The sequence below is a fragment of the Schistocerca americana genome, chromosome X, assembly GCF_021461395.2.
Source record: "Schistocerca americana isolate TAMUIC-IGC-003095 chromosome X, iqSchAmer2.1, whole genome shotgun sequence".
NCBI lineage: Eukaryota > Metazoa > Arthropoda > Insecta > Orthoptera > Acrididae > Schistocerca > Schistocerca americana.
The window spans coordinates 114,716,648-114,733,667 of record NC_060130.1 but is presented as its reverse complement, the minus strand read 5'-3'; the positions used below and the strand labels follow the sequence as shown (position 1 = coordinate 114,733,667).

Genomic DNA, 17,020 nt, shown 5'->3' with positions numbered 1-17,020 from the left:
TTGAGCAAGTATGAGTGAGTACTTGTGGTGATACATTTGCTCATGTGAGCATTTCATTCCTACTGCAACATCAGTTGCGTATGTAAGAAAATTCTTCATACATCTTTATTGCTGAGCGAACAGGCAGTGTGTGTGTGTGTGTGTGCAACACGAACGTAATTCCGATTTGCACAGAGAAATAACCATGTACAATTTTTTAAGTCCGCCAAGGCAAATTGAACCTCATTTCATCATTATGAAATAGTTTGTTATAAATAAATTAAATAAATACTATATCAAAACTCAGTGTCAACGAATCAACTGTTCACTCGTACAAAAAACATTTGAGTTCTGGTACACGATCTAAAAGTACAAAACATATCTCTAGTTGCTACAATTATCTTCCGACATTTTCCAGGTCGGTGACAAACACTACTTATTAGGAAGGTTACATGGCATGGCACTCCATCTTCAGGCCACAAGTGACCCATCGGGACCATCCGACCGCCGTGTCATCCTCAAATGAGGATGCGGATAGGAGGGGCGTGTGGTCAGCACACCGCTCTCCCGGTCGTTATGATGGTTTTCTTTGACCAGAGCCGCTACTATATTAGGAAGGTTAAGGGTAAAATAATTATGGAAAGTACTCGTTTGGAGACATCACGACGGTTTTTTTCTTTTGTAACACTAACCGTTTTGATGAAAAAACAGCAGTTTAACAATCTAGTTCAGTACTACTGCTGAACGACAGACATTGCTCTCTTTGGCATTTTTTCTACGCTACGCAGAGGTAACTCTTGGTCTTCCATTATTCATAGAGACCTCCCAGCTGTTTCTGCCTGTTTACATGTCTCTGTATTTGAATACGAATGCCTGTACCAGTTGCTTTGGCGCTTCAGAGTATAATGCTCCGGAGAAGTCTGGGATAGATTCCACCAACCCGGTGAGAAAACCTTATTCGAGGAAGCGCGTGTCACGAACTGTGGCAGTCATTGAAAAGGCTCAGGCGGTGATTTCGGAGGACTCGGGGTAATTTCCGAGGAATCTGGTGTCAGAATTGAATGTCAGCGAGCGAACAATCCGTCGGATGGCAGAGGAGGACCTCATTCGAGCCATTTAGTCAAAGACTGGCTCTCGGATAGTGTTGACATGTTCCGGTCAAAGTAGTCCTGGCTCCCGAATAGCCCGGATTTTAACTTCCTCGACTATTATGTTTGGAGCGTAGTCGAAAGAGTTACCAATAAGACGAGGCACCCTAATGTCGCATCTCTACTCACCGCTGTCGAAGCAGCATTCGTGAATATGGACAGCGCTCTTTTGAAGAGTGCGTGCCGTCCCTTCAGGGCAAGATTGGAGACGGTCATTGCGGCTGAAGGGGGTTACATCGAGTAATGTTACTCTTGAAAGATACCACTACATGCATGTAAAAGGATTTTCATTTTATATTGTATTTTGTTTTAATAAATTTGCTTCAATAAAGGTTTCATTTGTCTGGATTTAAGCCCCGCACCATGTATTATAAAAATGGATATACAGGGTGTTACAAAAAGGTACGGCCAAACTTTCAGGAAACATTCCTCACACACAAAGAAAGAAAATATGTTATGGGGTCATGTGTCCGAAAACGCTTACTTTCATTGTTAGAGCTCATTTTATTACTTCTCTTCAAATCATATTAATCATGGAATGGAAACACACAGCAACAGAACGTACCAGCGTGACTTCAAACACTTTGTTACAGGAAATGTTCAAAATGTCCTCCGTTAGCGAGGATACATGCATCCACCCTCCTTCGCATGGAATACCTGATGCGCTGATCCAGCCCTGGAGAATGGCGTATTGTATCACAGCCGTCCACAATACGAGCACGAAGAGTCTCTACATTTAGTACTGGGATTGCGTAGACAAGAGCTTTCAAATGCCCCCATAAATGAAAGTCAAGAGGGTTGAGGTGAGGGGAGCGTGGAGGCCATGGAATTGCTCCGCCTCTACCAATCCATCGGTCACCGAATCTGTTGCTGAGAAGCGTACAAACACTTCGACTGAAATGTACAGGAGCTCCATCGTGCATGAACCACATGTTGTGTCGTACTTGTAAAGGCACATGTTCTAGCAGCACAGGTAGAGTATCCCGTATGAAATCATGATAACTTGCTCCATTGAGCGTAAGTGGACGAACATCAAGACATCACCAACAATGCCTGCCCAAACGTTCACAGAAAATCTGTGTTGATGACGTGATTGCACAATTGCGTGCGGATTCTCGTCAGCCAACACATGTAGATTGTGAAAATTTACAATCTGATCACGTTGGAATGAAGCTTCATCCGTAAAGAGAACATTTGCACTGGAATGAGGATTGACACATTGTTGGATGAACCATTCGCAGAAGTGTACCCGTGGAGGCCAATCAGCTGCTGATAGTGCCTGCACATGCTGTACATGGTACGGAAACAACTGGTTCTCCCGTAGCACTCACCATACAGTGGTCAACGTTACCCTGTACAGCAGCAACTTCTCTGACGCTGACATTAGGGTTATCGTCAACTGCACGAAGAATTGCCTCGTCCATTGCAGGTGTCCCCGTCGTTCTAGGTGCTCCCCAGTCGCGAGTCATAGGCTGGAATGTTCCGTGCTCCCTAAGACGCCGATCAATTGCTTCGAACGTCTTCCTGTCGGGACACCTTCGTTCTGGAAATCTGTCTCGATACAAACGTATCGCGCCACGGCTATAGCCCCGTGCTAATCCGTACATCAAATGGGCATCTGCCAACTCCGCATTTGTAAACATTGCACTGAATGCAAAACCACGTTCGTGATGAACACTAACCTGTTGATGCTACGTACTGATGGGCTTGATGCTAGTACTGTAGAGCAATGAGTCGCATGTCAACACAACCACCGAAGTCGACATTACCTTCCTTCAATTGGGCCAACTGGCGGTGAATCGAGGAAGTACAGTACATACTGACGAAACTAAAATGGGCTCTAACATGGAAATTAAGCGTTTCCGGACACATGTCCACATAACATCTTTTCTCTATTTGTGTGTGAGGGATGTTTCCTGAAAGTTTGGCCGTACCTTTTTGTAACACCCTGCATGTAGGTATGTATGTTTATATGTACGTTCCACAACTCTTTATAGACCATTGGACCAATTTGAGTGAAACTTAGTACACACATCACTTACTATCGCTGTGTCGGTAAGAACCACCAATCTATCGAAGGGGTAAGAGTGCGGGTAAAAAAGAAGTGTAGCACAAGACGCTCGAATACCTTCAATTTATTCATCCAGTATTTGCGAATCAGGGCACTTAGAGACCTGCAACAAACTTTACACATAATTTAAAGCCTTCACCAAGCTTTTTCTCGCTGACGACCTCCAAAAAATGATGAAAGGAAGAAAGTTAACCGCTTACTACATTTTCGTTGTTGATGCAGTAAAACTGCTGCATAAAGCATAAGCAAATGGTATCCACATGTACCACTGAATGCGCCAGAAGGAATAATATCATTGTCCAATATATAGTTCAGGAGATGTGACGTCATAAAAAATGAGATGCTTGAAAAACTGGAGCCACTTTATGACATTGTAATTTATTACCTCGTTATTACTAACTGTTCGCAAAACATTTCAGAGACGGTATCCACACCTGCCACTGGAAGTGCGCACGACCCATAGTTTAAGGCGGAATTCGCTAGAGATACAGGTGAAATATGTGTACAAATACGTGTGAAATACGTTAAATATTTGTGAAATGTGTTTGAAATTTGTAAAAAGAACATTCTGAATCCGTGTAATGATTTCAACCAAATTTGATGCTAATATTAGTTATAATATGGAAATAAATACTCTGATGGTAAGAACCATAAGCCTCTTATTGCAGTGAGTGAGCGTGGTAACCTGGAGAGAGAAGGGGTAGGAGGAGATCGACAGACAGCGAGAGAGAAGGAGGAGATGGTGACAGAAAAAGGGGAGAGGAGGGGGAGGGGAAGAGAGAGGGGGGATGTGGAAATGGACAGAGAAAGGAAAGAGGAGGATATGGACAGAGACAGGTGAAAGAAACGATAGGCAGAGAGAGGGGAGGAGTAGATGAATAGAGACAGGGGGTGGAGGGATGAACAGACAGCAGACAGAGGGGGAGGAAGAACTGGACAGAGACAGGGGAGAAGAGAAGACACAGAGAGAGGGAAGGAGGAGATAGACAGAGAGTGGGGAGAAGGTGAGATGGACAGAGGGGGGGGGGGGAAAGATGGACAGAGAGACAGTGAGGCGTAGGTGTAACAGAAAGGGTGTGTGGAGGTGAACTAGGTGAGGGGGAGGAGGTGATGGGCAGAGAGAGGGGTAGGAGGAAATGGACAGAGTGAGGGGAGTGGAGGAGATGGACAGAGAGAGGGAGTGGAGGAGATGAGGAGAGAGGGGGTGTAGCAGGTGGAGGATGAGATGGGCTAATAGAAGACTGGGCAATGCCTGCGAACTCAGGTTGTATACATATAAATATCCCCAGTGGTTACAGACACCTATTCGAGTGATGTTTAAATCATATAAAATTATTACACACTGAAATAACAAATATGGCATATTAGAATAAGTGCAAAGAACATATTATGTTGCCAACAGTGACTAATTTATATGGTACTTTAAATGATTGTTGTATTAAACTTTGTGTGTGTGTGTGTGTGTGTGTGTGTGTTTGTGCATGTGTGTGTGCTTATTTAATAATGTACGCAGCTGTTAAAAACAGAGTTAACACCATTGTAAATGTTGTCATTTGTGTCGGTAATCTTTGCCCAGTTCTGTCGTTGGTGGTGAAAAATATGTAAATGACTCTGCGTTTGGCAATTTGCAATGAAGTATTTATTTCTTTGTCTTCTGTTACCAGACAGGTTACCTAAAAGTCGTGCACTTAATACACTGCTACGATTAATTGACATAACTTTACTTGAGGGAAAAGATTTAACCCTTGGAAACTGGCGATAAAAAATAAATTGTGACTGATTACAATAACTTTTATACTGTTTCCGCAGCATATTAAATATACAGCAAGTCGTTCTTTTTGTATGCTTGCAGACGATATACTTGGCGAAATTCTACTACTGGGAGTGGGGGTACTTCCAGACTCTCGACATAACGCTGGACCGAGCCGGGTACTACATATGCTGGGGGTGCCTGGTCCTAGTTCCATCGCTGTACACGTTCACCAGCAACTACCTGGTAACGCATCCTCCAGTGGCAACCGCTCCTCAGGCAGCGGCCGCCCTCGTATTGGGACTCGCATCCGTACTTCTCAACTACCGCGTCGACTACGAGAAATTATGCTTTCGTACCGCCAAGGACGGCAGGTAAGGCAGCTGCTAGCGGAAGCACTAACAGGCGCAAATGTGCCATATGATCAGAGAAAACACTTTATTGATAGCTTACAAGTTTCTTTAATTTCTTCGATTCTTATCAGTCTGAAGACTGTTAAGTTGCTTATCTCCACGCTTGTCTATCTATTTCAAGCCTTTTCTTTGCATGCCTTCTGCACCCTACATCTGATTGAACCTGGGTCACCGTCTAATATTTTTGCACCCACTCCTGTCCCTAATATCAAATTAACAACTCCACGATGACTCAGAGTGTATCCTATCAACGTACCCTTCCTTTAAGTCAATCTGTGGACAAAGTTCATTTTTCTCCAGTTCCATTCAGCACCTCTTCATTACTATTTCGATCTCTCTCATTTTCTGCAATCTTTTCAAGAGGGCGTTTCAAAAGCCTCTTTTATTTTATTCTGTGTACTGTTTATCAACCACGTTTTACACATTTTCAGAAAAGACTTTCTAACATATAAATTTCTATTTGACGTTAACATATTCCTCTATTTTAGAACAACTTTTCTTGCTATTACTAGACTGCGTTTTTCTTTACTTCTACTGTTGTAAATTATTCTGTTTTACAAATGATAGAGCACAGCAATCAGTTGTCCTTTTTTGCAGGTTTTATTTGGCAAATCTAGATTTCGTCTGGTGCCTAGCCGTTATCAATGCACTATTTCATAGAATCAATGTATGTCAGTTCTCTGTTATTCGGACGTCTGTCAGTTCTTTCAAGACTCTTTCAGTCGTGAAAGAACTTTGGCAGGCGTCGGAAAAACAGGGAACTGACATGCACTGATTCTATGAAATAGTGCATTGATAATGGCTAGGCACCAGGCGAAATCTAGATTTGCCAAATAAAACCTGCAAAAAAGGACAACTGATTGCTGTGCTCTATCATTTGTAAAACAGAATAATTTACAACAGTGGAAAAAAGAACGACTGATTGCTGTGCTCTGTCATTTGAAAATCATATCACAGACGCTGAGTACACCTACGTTCCTAATAGAAAGTAACCTAATTATTTTGCTGTCCAAATAGCAAATCTCGTCTACTATTTTCAGCATTTCGTTTCCTAAATATTTATCTCTGTATCACATGAGACAATCATGAGATTCTTGCTAAGGGATGAATTTCGTTCCCATTAATCGAAAAATGTTCAATTTCTATTTATCTCACTGTTGACAAGATACAATTATATTGAACAAATAAAACAAAGCTCTCTAAAGCCTGTTCAGTTTCCTGACACATGGGATCGTATTCGACTAAAAACATCTGTTAAGCCATTCGGATTACATCAAATACATCATGATGTTTCTGCCAGGATATATTGATTCAGAATATCGACTACAGCTACAGTGCACCGACTAACTTCATATTACTCAGTTACATCTTGAGGTTTTTATAAAGCCTACTGGTACATTCAGATTAGTTACTAATTCATCGCTCTGCAAATTCGTACATAGATGAAAGTTTACTTTAGTCACGTTTGGTTCCTAATGCCTCAATCAGTGATTCTGCCGCATTGTACGAGAACTTTTTATATGTGTTACAGCTTTTTTGAAAGATAACCGTGAATTTCTAACTACTTCTGTCTCCATCATCTGGCCATATTACATTAGTATTTTCTGTTCCATCGTCTCCAGACCCTTTCGTTTCCAGGCGTTTTTCTAAATTACTTACTTTGTTCTTTTACTATTTGTGAGCTAGGAAAAGGAAAACATCATTACATACCTATATGTCTGCATACCTTTCAGGTGGTGGATTCACTGCTGATATCGCCACTTGATAGTTAAAAACTGGTGCTAGATGAGTTTGTTAAAAGAAGTACTGTTCTTGTGAAAATGTTGCTAGGCCTTAGAAAGATAAAGTGGAATAACGTTTTGGTGAAATTTGGGTTCTGATCCTAGTATGGCCGTTCTCGTGTATGTACTTATGGATGCATTTAAAACTGTAGTGTAATACAAACAAAATAAAGGGAAGTTTTACTTAATCCTGTGACAAGGAGTGTGGTAAAAAGTCATCACAAACACAATTTATGATGGTTGTGGAACCTGTTGCAACCACAACAATAAATCAAAAGAATCTGGAAGAATTTTGCACGGCTTTTTTAGAAGGAAACGCAAATATTTTAGTATGATGGAAAAAGCACTATGAAGCAAAAACATACAAATATGTGCTCTGTTCTCAACGGTTTCATAAATTTAGGTGCTGATACTTGAAACGAATGGCGTTGTGACCTCTTGGGTGCACACATCAGTCGCACAGAGATGCGACCACTGCCTGTGCAAAGTGATGGAGTCATGGTTGTCACTATTCTAGAACGTCTGATTCAAAATTTAGTACCCCAGTTGGTGTTGTGTGCAGTGTCACGAAGAGATACGTATCGTGCAGAGTATGCTGAAATCGCGCTTGTCTATTGACACTGCAAAGCAAATTCAAAGATTTGTTTACCGGAATGGCAACGACGTTTTCCTGAACAAAGAATATACTCTTCGAAAGCTGACACACGCAAGCATGGTGCGCTCACCGTCTAATTTGTTCCTAATGTCTCTTCCTTCGGTCGTCTTGTACATATTTGTTTCCAAAATGACTGTATTTTTTCTTTACTACTGATGCTATTACTGTATCTTCCCCAAGTTTGATCGTTATTCTATCTGCTACTATTCATCACTCTTGCCTTTGTATCATCCTTTATGTCAGCACAGTGCCCATTGCGTTCAACAGTTTACCTAACTTGTCCTTTCTATCAGCGAGAAGGAATATGTCAGTTTTCGAACCATTTGCTATGCTGTTTGATCCTGTAGCAAATTATTCATCCCTCTAAAATGTTCTTCCGCATCTTTCATTGCGCCTTCGACTTATAAATTCAACAACACTGGTGATAGGCTGTCATCTTCTTCTCTTATCTCTCTTCATTTTATGGTGAAACTTTATTTTTATAAGTATCATAAATTAGTATTCTGCCTGTGATTTACGCACATTGTTCTCAGTATTTCAGACTAGTTATGGCCTTTCTTTGTGAAAATCCACTGGATGTCACAATAAGGGTCATATCATTCTTTCCACATACTCTCGTCTGCCGTTATAAAGTACCGGACTCTATATCAATAACTGTAATTAAATATCTCGCTACAGAAAGTAAGGACACTGAGTGAAATACTACTTTCCCCATTTTGCTTGCTATCACTTGTCAAAACCTGGTGGGAGCGTTTTGAATATTTCGTAAAATTCTTGCTTCGTAAAATGTGTGCACTTTATACGGGCATTATTTGTCACAGATAATGCTAAATGCGAAATATTAATAATTCAAAAAGTGGAGAATTGTGGCCTATTTAGAAATATACGTAAAGAAAAAAATACTTACTGCCATAACGGTTAAAATATACATCAACATGTGGCATAACCGTCGCAGAGTTTCCGATCGTTCTTGTTTCAATAAATTTGCTGATTGGTAGAAATAGAGTACACCGTGGATATCACACAGACATAAATCAGGTATTTTTCTATAGCTGAAAGCATAAAATCACACTATTTGTGAATTTATCATGTAGTTATAAAATTAATAACGCAAATGAGACACTACATGTTAGTGAAAAGTATTAAAAAAAGTTCATGTCTTTTGCATATGGTATGTTTCTCTTGTACCAATTTGAAAAAATAGTTTTAGGACACCGCTTAAATCATTATCATCAATTCAATATCCACTGACAGATAATGGGCTGTTCTCCACCTTTCCAAGACTTACGGTATTCAGCTATAGGTAAACATTTTTTTCCACCATGTTTTGTATTGTCGTCTACATCTTAATTTACATTCACACCGGTACTAGTAATTTACTTTCCTGTTCCACTCACAAGTAGAACGAGGGAAAGACGTCTATCCGTATGCCTCTGTATCCTCTGTATGAGCCCAAATTTCTCGTGTGTTCGTGGTCCTTACGGACAATGTATGTCGGAAGCTACAGAATTACTTCAAATGCCGGTTCTCTACATTTTCAGCCGGCCGGAGTGGCCGTGCGGTTCTAGGCGCTACAGTCTGGAACCGAGCGACCGCAACGGTCGCAGGTTCGAATCCTGCCTCGGGCATGGATGTGTGTGATGTCCTTAGGTTAGTTAGGTTTAATTAGTTTTAATTTCTAGGCGACTGATGACCTCAGAAGTTAAGTCGCATAGTACTCAGAGCCATTTGAACCAATTTCTACATTTTCACAATAATGTTCCTAGAAAAGAACGTCGCCTTCCCTCCAGGGATCCCCATTTGATTTTGTTGTTCGAACCGACTAGTAACAAATCTTGCAGCCTGCCTCTGAATTGCTTCGATGTCTTTCCTTAATCCGACCTGGTACGGATCGCAAACACCCGAGCAGTACTCAAGAATAGGTTGCACTAGCGTCTTATATGCCTGCCCACCTTCATCGTCTCGATCTTTTCTCATGTCTTGAAATCCGCCAAAGAACTTCCTTGGTCCGTCTACCATGCATCCTCCACTATTTCATTTCCTGGATGGTCATAATTACGTCGTCAACTCCGATCAGTTCCATGATCCCTTTGTTTATTTTGATGTCATACCTGTGTAATAGTTTCTGGGGTGCGAACACAATATTATCAGCTAGGATGGTCACATCTACCCCAGAATGGCGTTTGCGGGAACTGTGGGTTGTCTTCTACCGGTATCGTGGCGAGCGCGGAATTAGAGGAGGTCAGTCAGTAAGTCTTCAAGTCAGCAAGTCTTCAGTGCAAATGTTGATGACGGCGTGTCGGTGGCGTGTGTGATCACTCAGCCATCGTGTGGTGTCTCAGCATAGCCCCCAGCTGCGTGTCCGGCCCGCTGCAGCGTGCTGATACGGAAGGCCGCGAACAGCAGGCCTGGCGTGGAGAACTGAGGACCCCAGCAGACGCCTGGAGTGCTGGATGAAGTCACCCTAGAGGTGGCCTTCCTTTTTTGACATCGGCTGGAGGCCCAAAACAAACAGTTCTAGCTTAGGCTTGCACATCAGCCGTTAGCTGATGACCCTACTATGGGAATATGAAGCTGCTTGGACCCACCTACCCCATCACGCCAAAACGTTTCGAGAATGGATTACTGAAAAACACTACTGAAAAAACCGCCCTTCAGCCAAAGGCTGCACAATTTGTATTTGAAGATGGTTAAAATATATAAAAGGTGACAATAAAAGTTGATTTTGTAAAAAATACATAGGTGGACGATATTTACGATTCTTACATTAAAATAAATTACAATAAACGAGGATTTGGTAAAATACACATAGATGTAAAATACTGATGGTTTTTGAAAGTCGTTTGGCAATTTTATATTACAGTTAAAAGATAGTCATTGATGCCAGGGTGTAATGGTGATGCCAAGTGACACATGAAAAAGATGGTATGATGAAGGTGTCTGCAGAGAAACCCTGGGTTGTATTAAATAGTCATTCCTCAGGAAGAGACGTGCTGCCCCCCTAGTCACTCGTGACCAGATGGAGATGTGGTTTTTTTGGTGCCGCTAGCGACCTCGTGCTGATGCATGGCGAGGTACACAGCGGTCGGTAGCTTTCGGTGCCCCTCTGGTGGTCTGGGTTTTTATTTATTGATGTTCCTGTGTGGCTACTATGGAGCACGCGCGTGTCACTTACTTTGAGTCGCACATCGTAACTGTCGTGAGGGCTGTGGCAAGTGTTCCTGGTCACAATACCAGACCCTTCGTGTGAATTCTGCACTTCGTCACTTTGTGGTAGGTTCATACTGATAACACCAAGTCTCGTCAACTGTGACGATTTTTTTCAGAAAAGAACTGAGCACGTTTTGTATTCCAATTAAGTCACGGAAGGTGCCCATGTGCCGTCTTTTTTGTTCAGAAGTCAAGGTGTGTGGGACAAACTTCGCACACACTTTTCTATTCTTCAAAACACGCTGGGGAAGGTCTTGAACACTTGATTTAAAGATATTTCTCCATCGTGATTTGTGAGAGAACTATGCTGAGACACAACAGCTGCAAATACATTACTTAACACTGACTGCTCATAATGGACTAGTGGAATTCACATCTGTTCTTTATAGCTGTTAGTTCAAGCTGACACGATGGATACTGCCCTGGCTTCAATTACACAAATTCGGAAATTTGTGGTAAGGTCTTATGGGACCAAACTGCTGAGGTGATCGGTCCCTAAGCGTATACACTACTTAATCTAACTTAAACTAACTTAAGCTATGGACAACACACACACTCATGCCCGAGGGAGGACTCGAACCTCCGACGGGGGGAACAGCACAGACCGTGACAAGGCGCCCGAAACTGCGCGGCTACCCCGCGCGGCTCTCGCTTACACACAAAGAATAAAATCAGTCACGGAATCTTTTCCATGGGTGGCGTAAGAACATCGACTGGCGTGAAGATGGCGTTGGCTGTAGTCAGAATTTCTGGAACCAATTGTAGTACAAATACAACTGATGTTAGCAACTTAGTGGCGAGTATTTATAGTCGCTCTGCCCATCTATGTTGTAACAGGGCCCTACACCCAATCAGGAATGTGACTATGGAGGTGTAGAAATTCACGCCATCACCGCAACAGATCAAGTTCTTGCAGCATACTGTGCCAGCAGTGTTCTAGCACCCAGCAGCAGGATTTCATAGGCAGCTTCCCCGCCCATCTCTCAATGGGTTACAACGTCTGGAGTGTGGCAGTTGCCGCAACACTTCTTTGCCCCTTAGGAAGCTTCTGTCCTCTGAATGCCAGGCTGGTGCTAAACCTGTGAATTTCTTAAAATAACCTACAACTATAACGATTACATTCTCTTACACCTTTATTTACCATTTTTAGACTGATTATCTTTTTTCTTTGTTCACCTTGCCACATAGTCTATGGGGATTGATACACCAACTACTATTTCAAATCTTGGGTTGACCCCGCTCAGTTGGTATGTAATAGAATGACCCGGTGCTGGTAACTGCTGCGGCATTGCCCAATACTTTGGATCACTAATGCACCCCTTCTCAGCAGTTATCATAAAGAGAACCAAGTATGGAAGGATCTAGGGTATTATTCTGGTACGTCAGGTTCCTAGCTGGCAGTATTGTTAAAGGATTATCTGGCAAATACAGCTGAGGATACGTTAGGTTCAGGGTCATAGTCGCTGTTGTTGTTGCTGGAAGCTGAAAAGTCGGTCCTGAGCTATCACACTACTTTCCATTCAGTATTATTCCGCTGTTCCACAGTTCTAAGTGTTCTGTTCCCTATGAATGTCCCTGCTTGTAGAAGATGATGATAACTACCATTGGGTCATGTATGGTGTATATTCAGCGAAGTCCTGTCTTCTGGAAATATGGTTATGTTGCGAGTATGTAGTGCGGACATCCTCCCTCACCTGCCTCCCCAAGAAACGGCTCCACCTGGCATTTCTCTATAACAGTTTCGACTACAATGGAATGGTGTACTATGATCTGCTCTGTTTGTTATCTAAATTTGGAACCTGAACATACCCATACCTATACTTCACTTTCACTATGTCCATACCAAACATAAAAAATAGTATTCTTTGCCATCTGTCGTTCATTGCAAAACAAAGCACAGCCGCAAATTACTACAATAACAATTCACCAGATTCTACACGCAATATCTGACAAATAATTGTTAATATACCACAAGGGTGAAAGTCATTCAAACTTTATAATTTCCAGACTAACGTTGTTCTTGTCATCTGTCAGCATCACTAGACTACCAGCCAGGAACCATACAGTGGTATAGTTACACCAGTGATCCATGACTTTGGCACACTCTTAAGCGAAATTCAGATATTTATAAATAAAAACAAAAGAATTCATCATCTGTACATGATTCAGTTCACATACACTCATCACTGTGGTACACGACATTAAAAATGCACCTAAAACAAATAACAAAAAATGGCTCTAAGTATTATAGGACTTAACATCTGACGTCATCAGTCCCCTAGACTTAGAACTATTTAAACCTAACTAACCTAAGGACGTCACACAAATCCATGCCCGGGGCAGGATTCGAACCTGTGACCGTAGCAGCAGCGCGGTTCCGGACAGAAGCGCCTAGTAGCACTCGGTCACAGCGGCCGGCCAAATAACAAAAAAAAATTAATACAGTATACCTTCCTCTTTTTGTCATCTTAATGTATAGAGTGGTCTGCTCCAATTGAGTGTTACCTACCCCTTGCTACCTCCTCACCACTCTTCAGGTACTGACGCCAGTAATGGTGGTAAACAGTCCATCTCACCATGATAGGGCAAGATACACTCAATGTGGATAATTATTGTATGGGTAGGAATTTGTAGCTCCACTTTCATTAGTGAGATGATCTAAACCACGTGGCATTGGTCTTGATAATGGGTAAAAGATTTTTTCGTCTTCCTCTTTCGGGTGTATGAGTTTGTTAACATCACCTGCTGCCCTACATGGCATTCTGGTAACTCACAATTCCGTCATCTAATTCTGTTTGTGACATTCCAGGGCTCTTTGTACTTGTTTCTATACCTTCCATAAAGTTCTGAGGAAATTCTGTAGTGAGTCTCCATTCCTCTGTACGTTAGGCTTTAATACCATTTTCTGGCTATCTACTTCTCCATATGGCGCTTGTACTTTCTGCCACTCTGTAGCGGTGCTATCCACTTCGTATAATACTGAACCATTTGACAGAGGTCGTCTGCATGCCCATGGGTTCTGCCTGCTGGATGAACTCAGCAAGCTTGGAATTTGCATCCTTCAGAACCAATAGCCATTTCAGTGACAGAAATGCACAGCCATGTGTATCATTGCTTGCATCACTTTACAGGACGAATTCCTTCTCATAGTTTGGAAAAATCAACACCAGACCTATTTTCAACAATTATTTTAATTTGCTGAACACATCCTTACACACTCATGGTTCTCATTAGGAGTGAGACGTTATGCCATCTCTGTAAATTTCAGAACAAACTTTCTATAACAATTTGCTGAGCCCAAAAAGTCTAACTCTTTCTCCACACGTGGCGTCCAAAATTCTGAATAGCTTTTACCAGTGTGGTGTCTGTTTGTGCTGCCTTATGACTGATCACGTGTCCCAAATATTTTAGTTCCTGTAGTGTGAAGTAACACTTCCCTGTAGTCGGTGTAGGTGTGCTGCACACAGCCAATTAAACACCTTCCTAAGCTGTAACACATGTTCTTCCATATTCTTCACAAAGATAATTATTTCATCCAGATTTGCTATATGTGTCCTTGGAGTGTTTTGCAGTAGCACGCTTCAATAAAATCTCCTCATTTTACGAGCCCTGGCAGTCAATGATTTTATGTCCTGATGACAATGGTGGAGGCAGATATCGAAAATTCGAGTATTTTATACGAAGTGACATAGCTTGTAAACCAAAAATATTTTATGTATATATATATATATATATATATATATATATATATATATATATATATACTGTATACTGTATATATACTGTAGAGTGATTTGGTTTTAACCCTCACAAAACTGCATCTAATAAACACTGAAATTTGGCTGGTATACTCTCTAATCCAAATGGTATACAATGATACTGGTAGTGAACCAAAGGATCCAAAGATGCCATTTTCTACAAGTCCTCCAGTGCTGCTTCTAGCGAATGGTAGCCATTCGTTAGATCAGTGGTGGAGAAATACCTAGACTGTCTCAGATTATACACAGTTTCCATTATATGTGAGATTGGTAAAGCATCTCTAATTGTAAAACTATTGAGGGTATCTGACCCCAGAGATCACTACTACGCACTCCACATAACCTATAGTGTGGTGGAGCCAACCTCCCCTTTCCCACGAGGTCCGAACTTACAACATCCACCTATGGACCTGTGTCCAATAGAAACTGACATTCTCTACAATTAACTAAACCAGTTAAGCAAAATTTCCCCTCTGCACACGCTTTAGTTGTAATAAAATTTACTGAGAGTGCTGCTAAGTACCGTGGGGCCTCCATTGCCATGTACTGGTAGGTTAACATTCTCATTCCATGTCTTTCTATCATATGCCTTATTCTGTCCGCAATCTCGTTCTTGATGCCTTACTCTCCCTCATTTTCAACACTGCAACTAATGGCACTCTCGTCATATGTGGCCTGACCAACCGCAATGGTAATGCTTGACCTCGGCGGACTTGGGTCACTATGTCTATTTCCTCCAATGCTGTTGCCATTCCTATGACTCAAGCTACTCTTTAAGAAATTTTGCCAATCTTTTCGTGATGCACTAAGTGACAACCCCCATAAAAATGCTGGCTCTTGCAGAAGAACCCTGTTAATGTCACCACATTCCATCAGTTCATACACATTGCTCGAAGTTTTATAATCCTGTCCATCAAACCGTCAGCTCACTTCATGATACACTGTTCTAGTGCTTCCGGTTATATCTACAACTATTCTTCCTCCTATATCACTGTAACAAGCCTGTCCTCAGAATTTCAAATATCTGTGCATTCCACAAATAATTGTGATACATCATGTATGTGCTCACACCTCCTACCAAAAGTAACTTGTCCATATGCAAAAATTGTCCCTGTGGTCAACTTCCTAGCTTTTCAGTTGTTAACAGGTTGTCTATTAATGCTAAGACATCCTCCCCCACTTAATCTAGAAAAGAAGAAACTAGCGTAGTGATTCAACATTTGACATGGGTACTGACACACTGGAGGAGGACCTGTTCTCTCTTAATGCATCTAATTGTTATTCAAGTCCGTGTTATCTGACTGCATTTGTGCTCTTGGACTGCCTCCACAATGGTAAACCCGTGTACGCCTGCAAAGCCTTTGTCTACAACAAAGGGAAAAATTCAGTAGGGAAGCACTTCCTACTAGTATCATCATTCCACTTTTTACTACAGACACTTCCAATCCTTAGGATTGAATGCACCAACCATGCGCATTCTCTACATTCACTAGGGTAATGCCTAGGCATTACACATTTAAAACGAACCACAGCTGAAGACTGGACGCATGGAGTTTTGTGCCCGAAGTGCTTACATGGCCCACACCTAATTCATTGCGAACCACCGTCTCTTTTCTTAGTATGCCACCTGAAGTTACTTAAATCGCTGACTGAGTCCACGTTCACCAGTCGTACCTTCGACCCAACTCTCCAGTTCAGGTGATTAGAGATTGTCAGTGTAGTCGCCTGGAAAAAAGTAAAAACGGTTCATTTCATTGTTGGTTACAATGTCTGTGTTTCTGCAATAACTGTATCATCATAATACAAAGTCGTTCAGACATGCATGCTTATCTGAAGGAACAGACACTGTCACTGAAGATTACAGCTGTGCTAAACATTACGAAATAGTTCCGAATTCTGAGACAATACACTGACATCAGCTGTTTGCGACATATGAAAATTGGTGCCAGATCTGGAATCGAACTCGGATTTCCCACTTATTGAAAGTGGTCGCCTTACTCATTCCAGCTGTACGAGCATGCCTCAATGACTAATCCAAACTTCCATATGTCACGTAGTCACAACCATTATACTCGCACATTTTGTGATTCCCGCAAAGGGAAACAAATAACATATCATCATTTTAGCACGATGAGCTATGGATACATCACTCATACTTACAGTGTCTGTGTTTTATACAGTGTGTGTATCTTCACAGTACAAAATCCTTCGGCGGTCTAAAATGACAATATAATATTTGTGTCCCTGTGTGAGAA

At 41.7% G+C, this 17,020-nt stretch overlaps 1 protein-coding gene across 2 annotated transcripts in view; it reads left to right on the top strand.

Moving 5' to 3' along the window:
* The window catches only part of LOC124556477 (7-dehydrocholesterol reductase), a 123,242-nt gene that overhangs the window by 95,813 nt on the left and 10,409 nt on the right, over positions 1 to 17,020 (top strand). For both annotated transcript variants that reach the window (XM_047130432.1, XM_047130433.1), the window contains one exon: positions 5,051 to 5,322. In XM_047130432.1, coding sequence (XP_046986388.1) covers positions 5,051 to 5,322 — 272 coding nt within the window. The remainder of the gene's footprint in view (positions 1 to 5,050; positions 5,323 to 17,020) is intronic.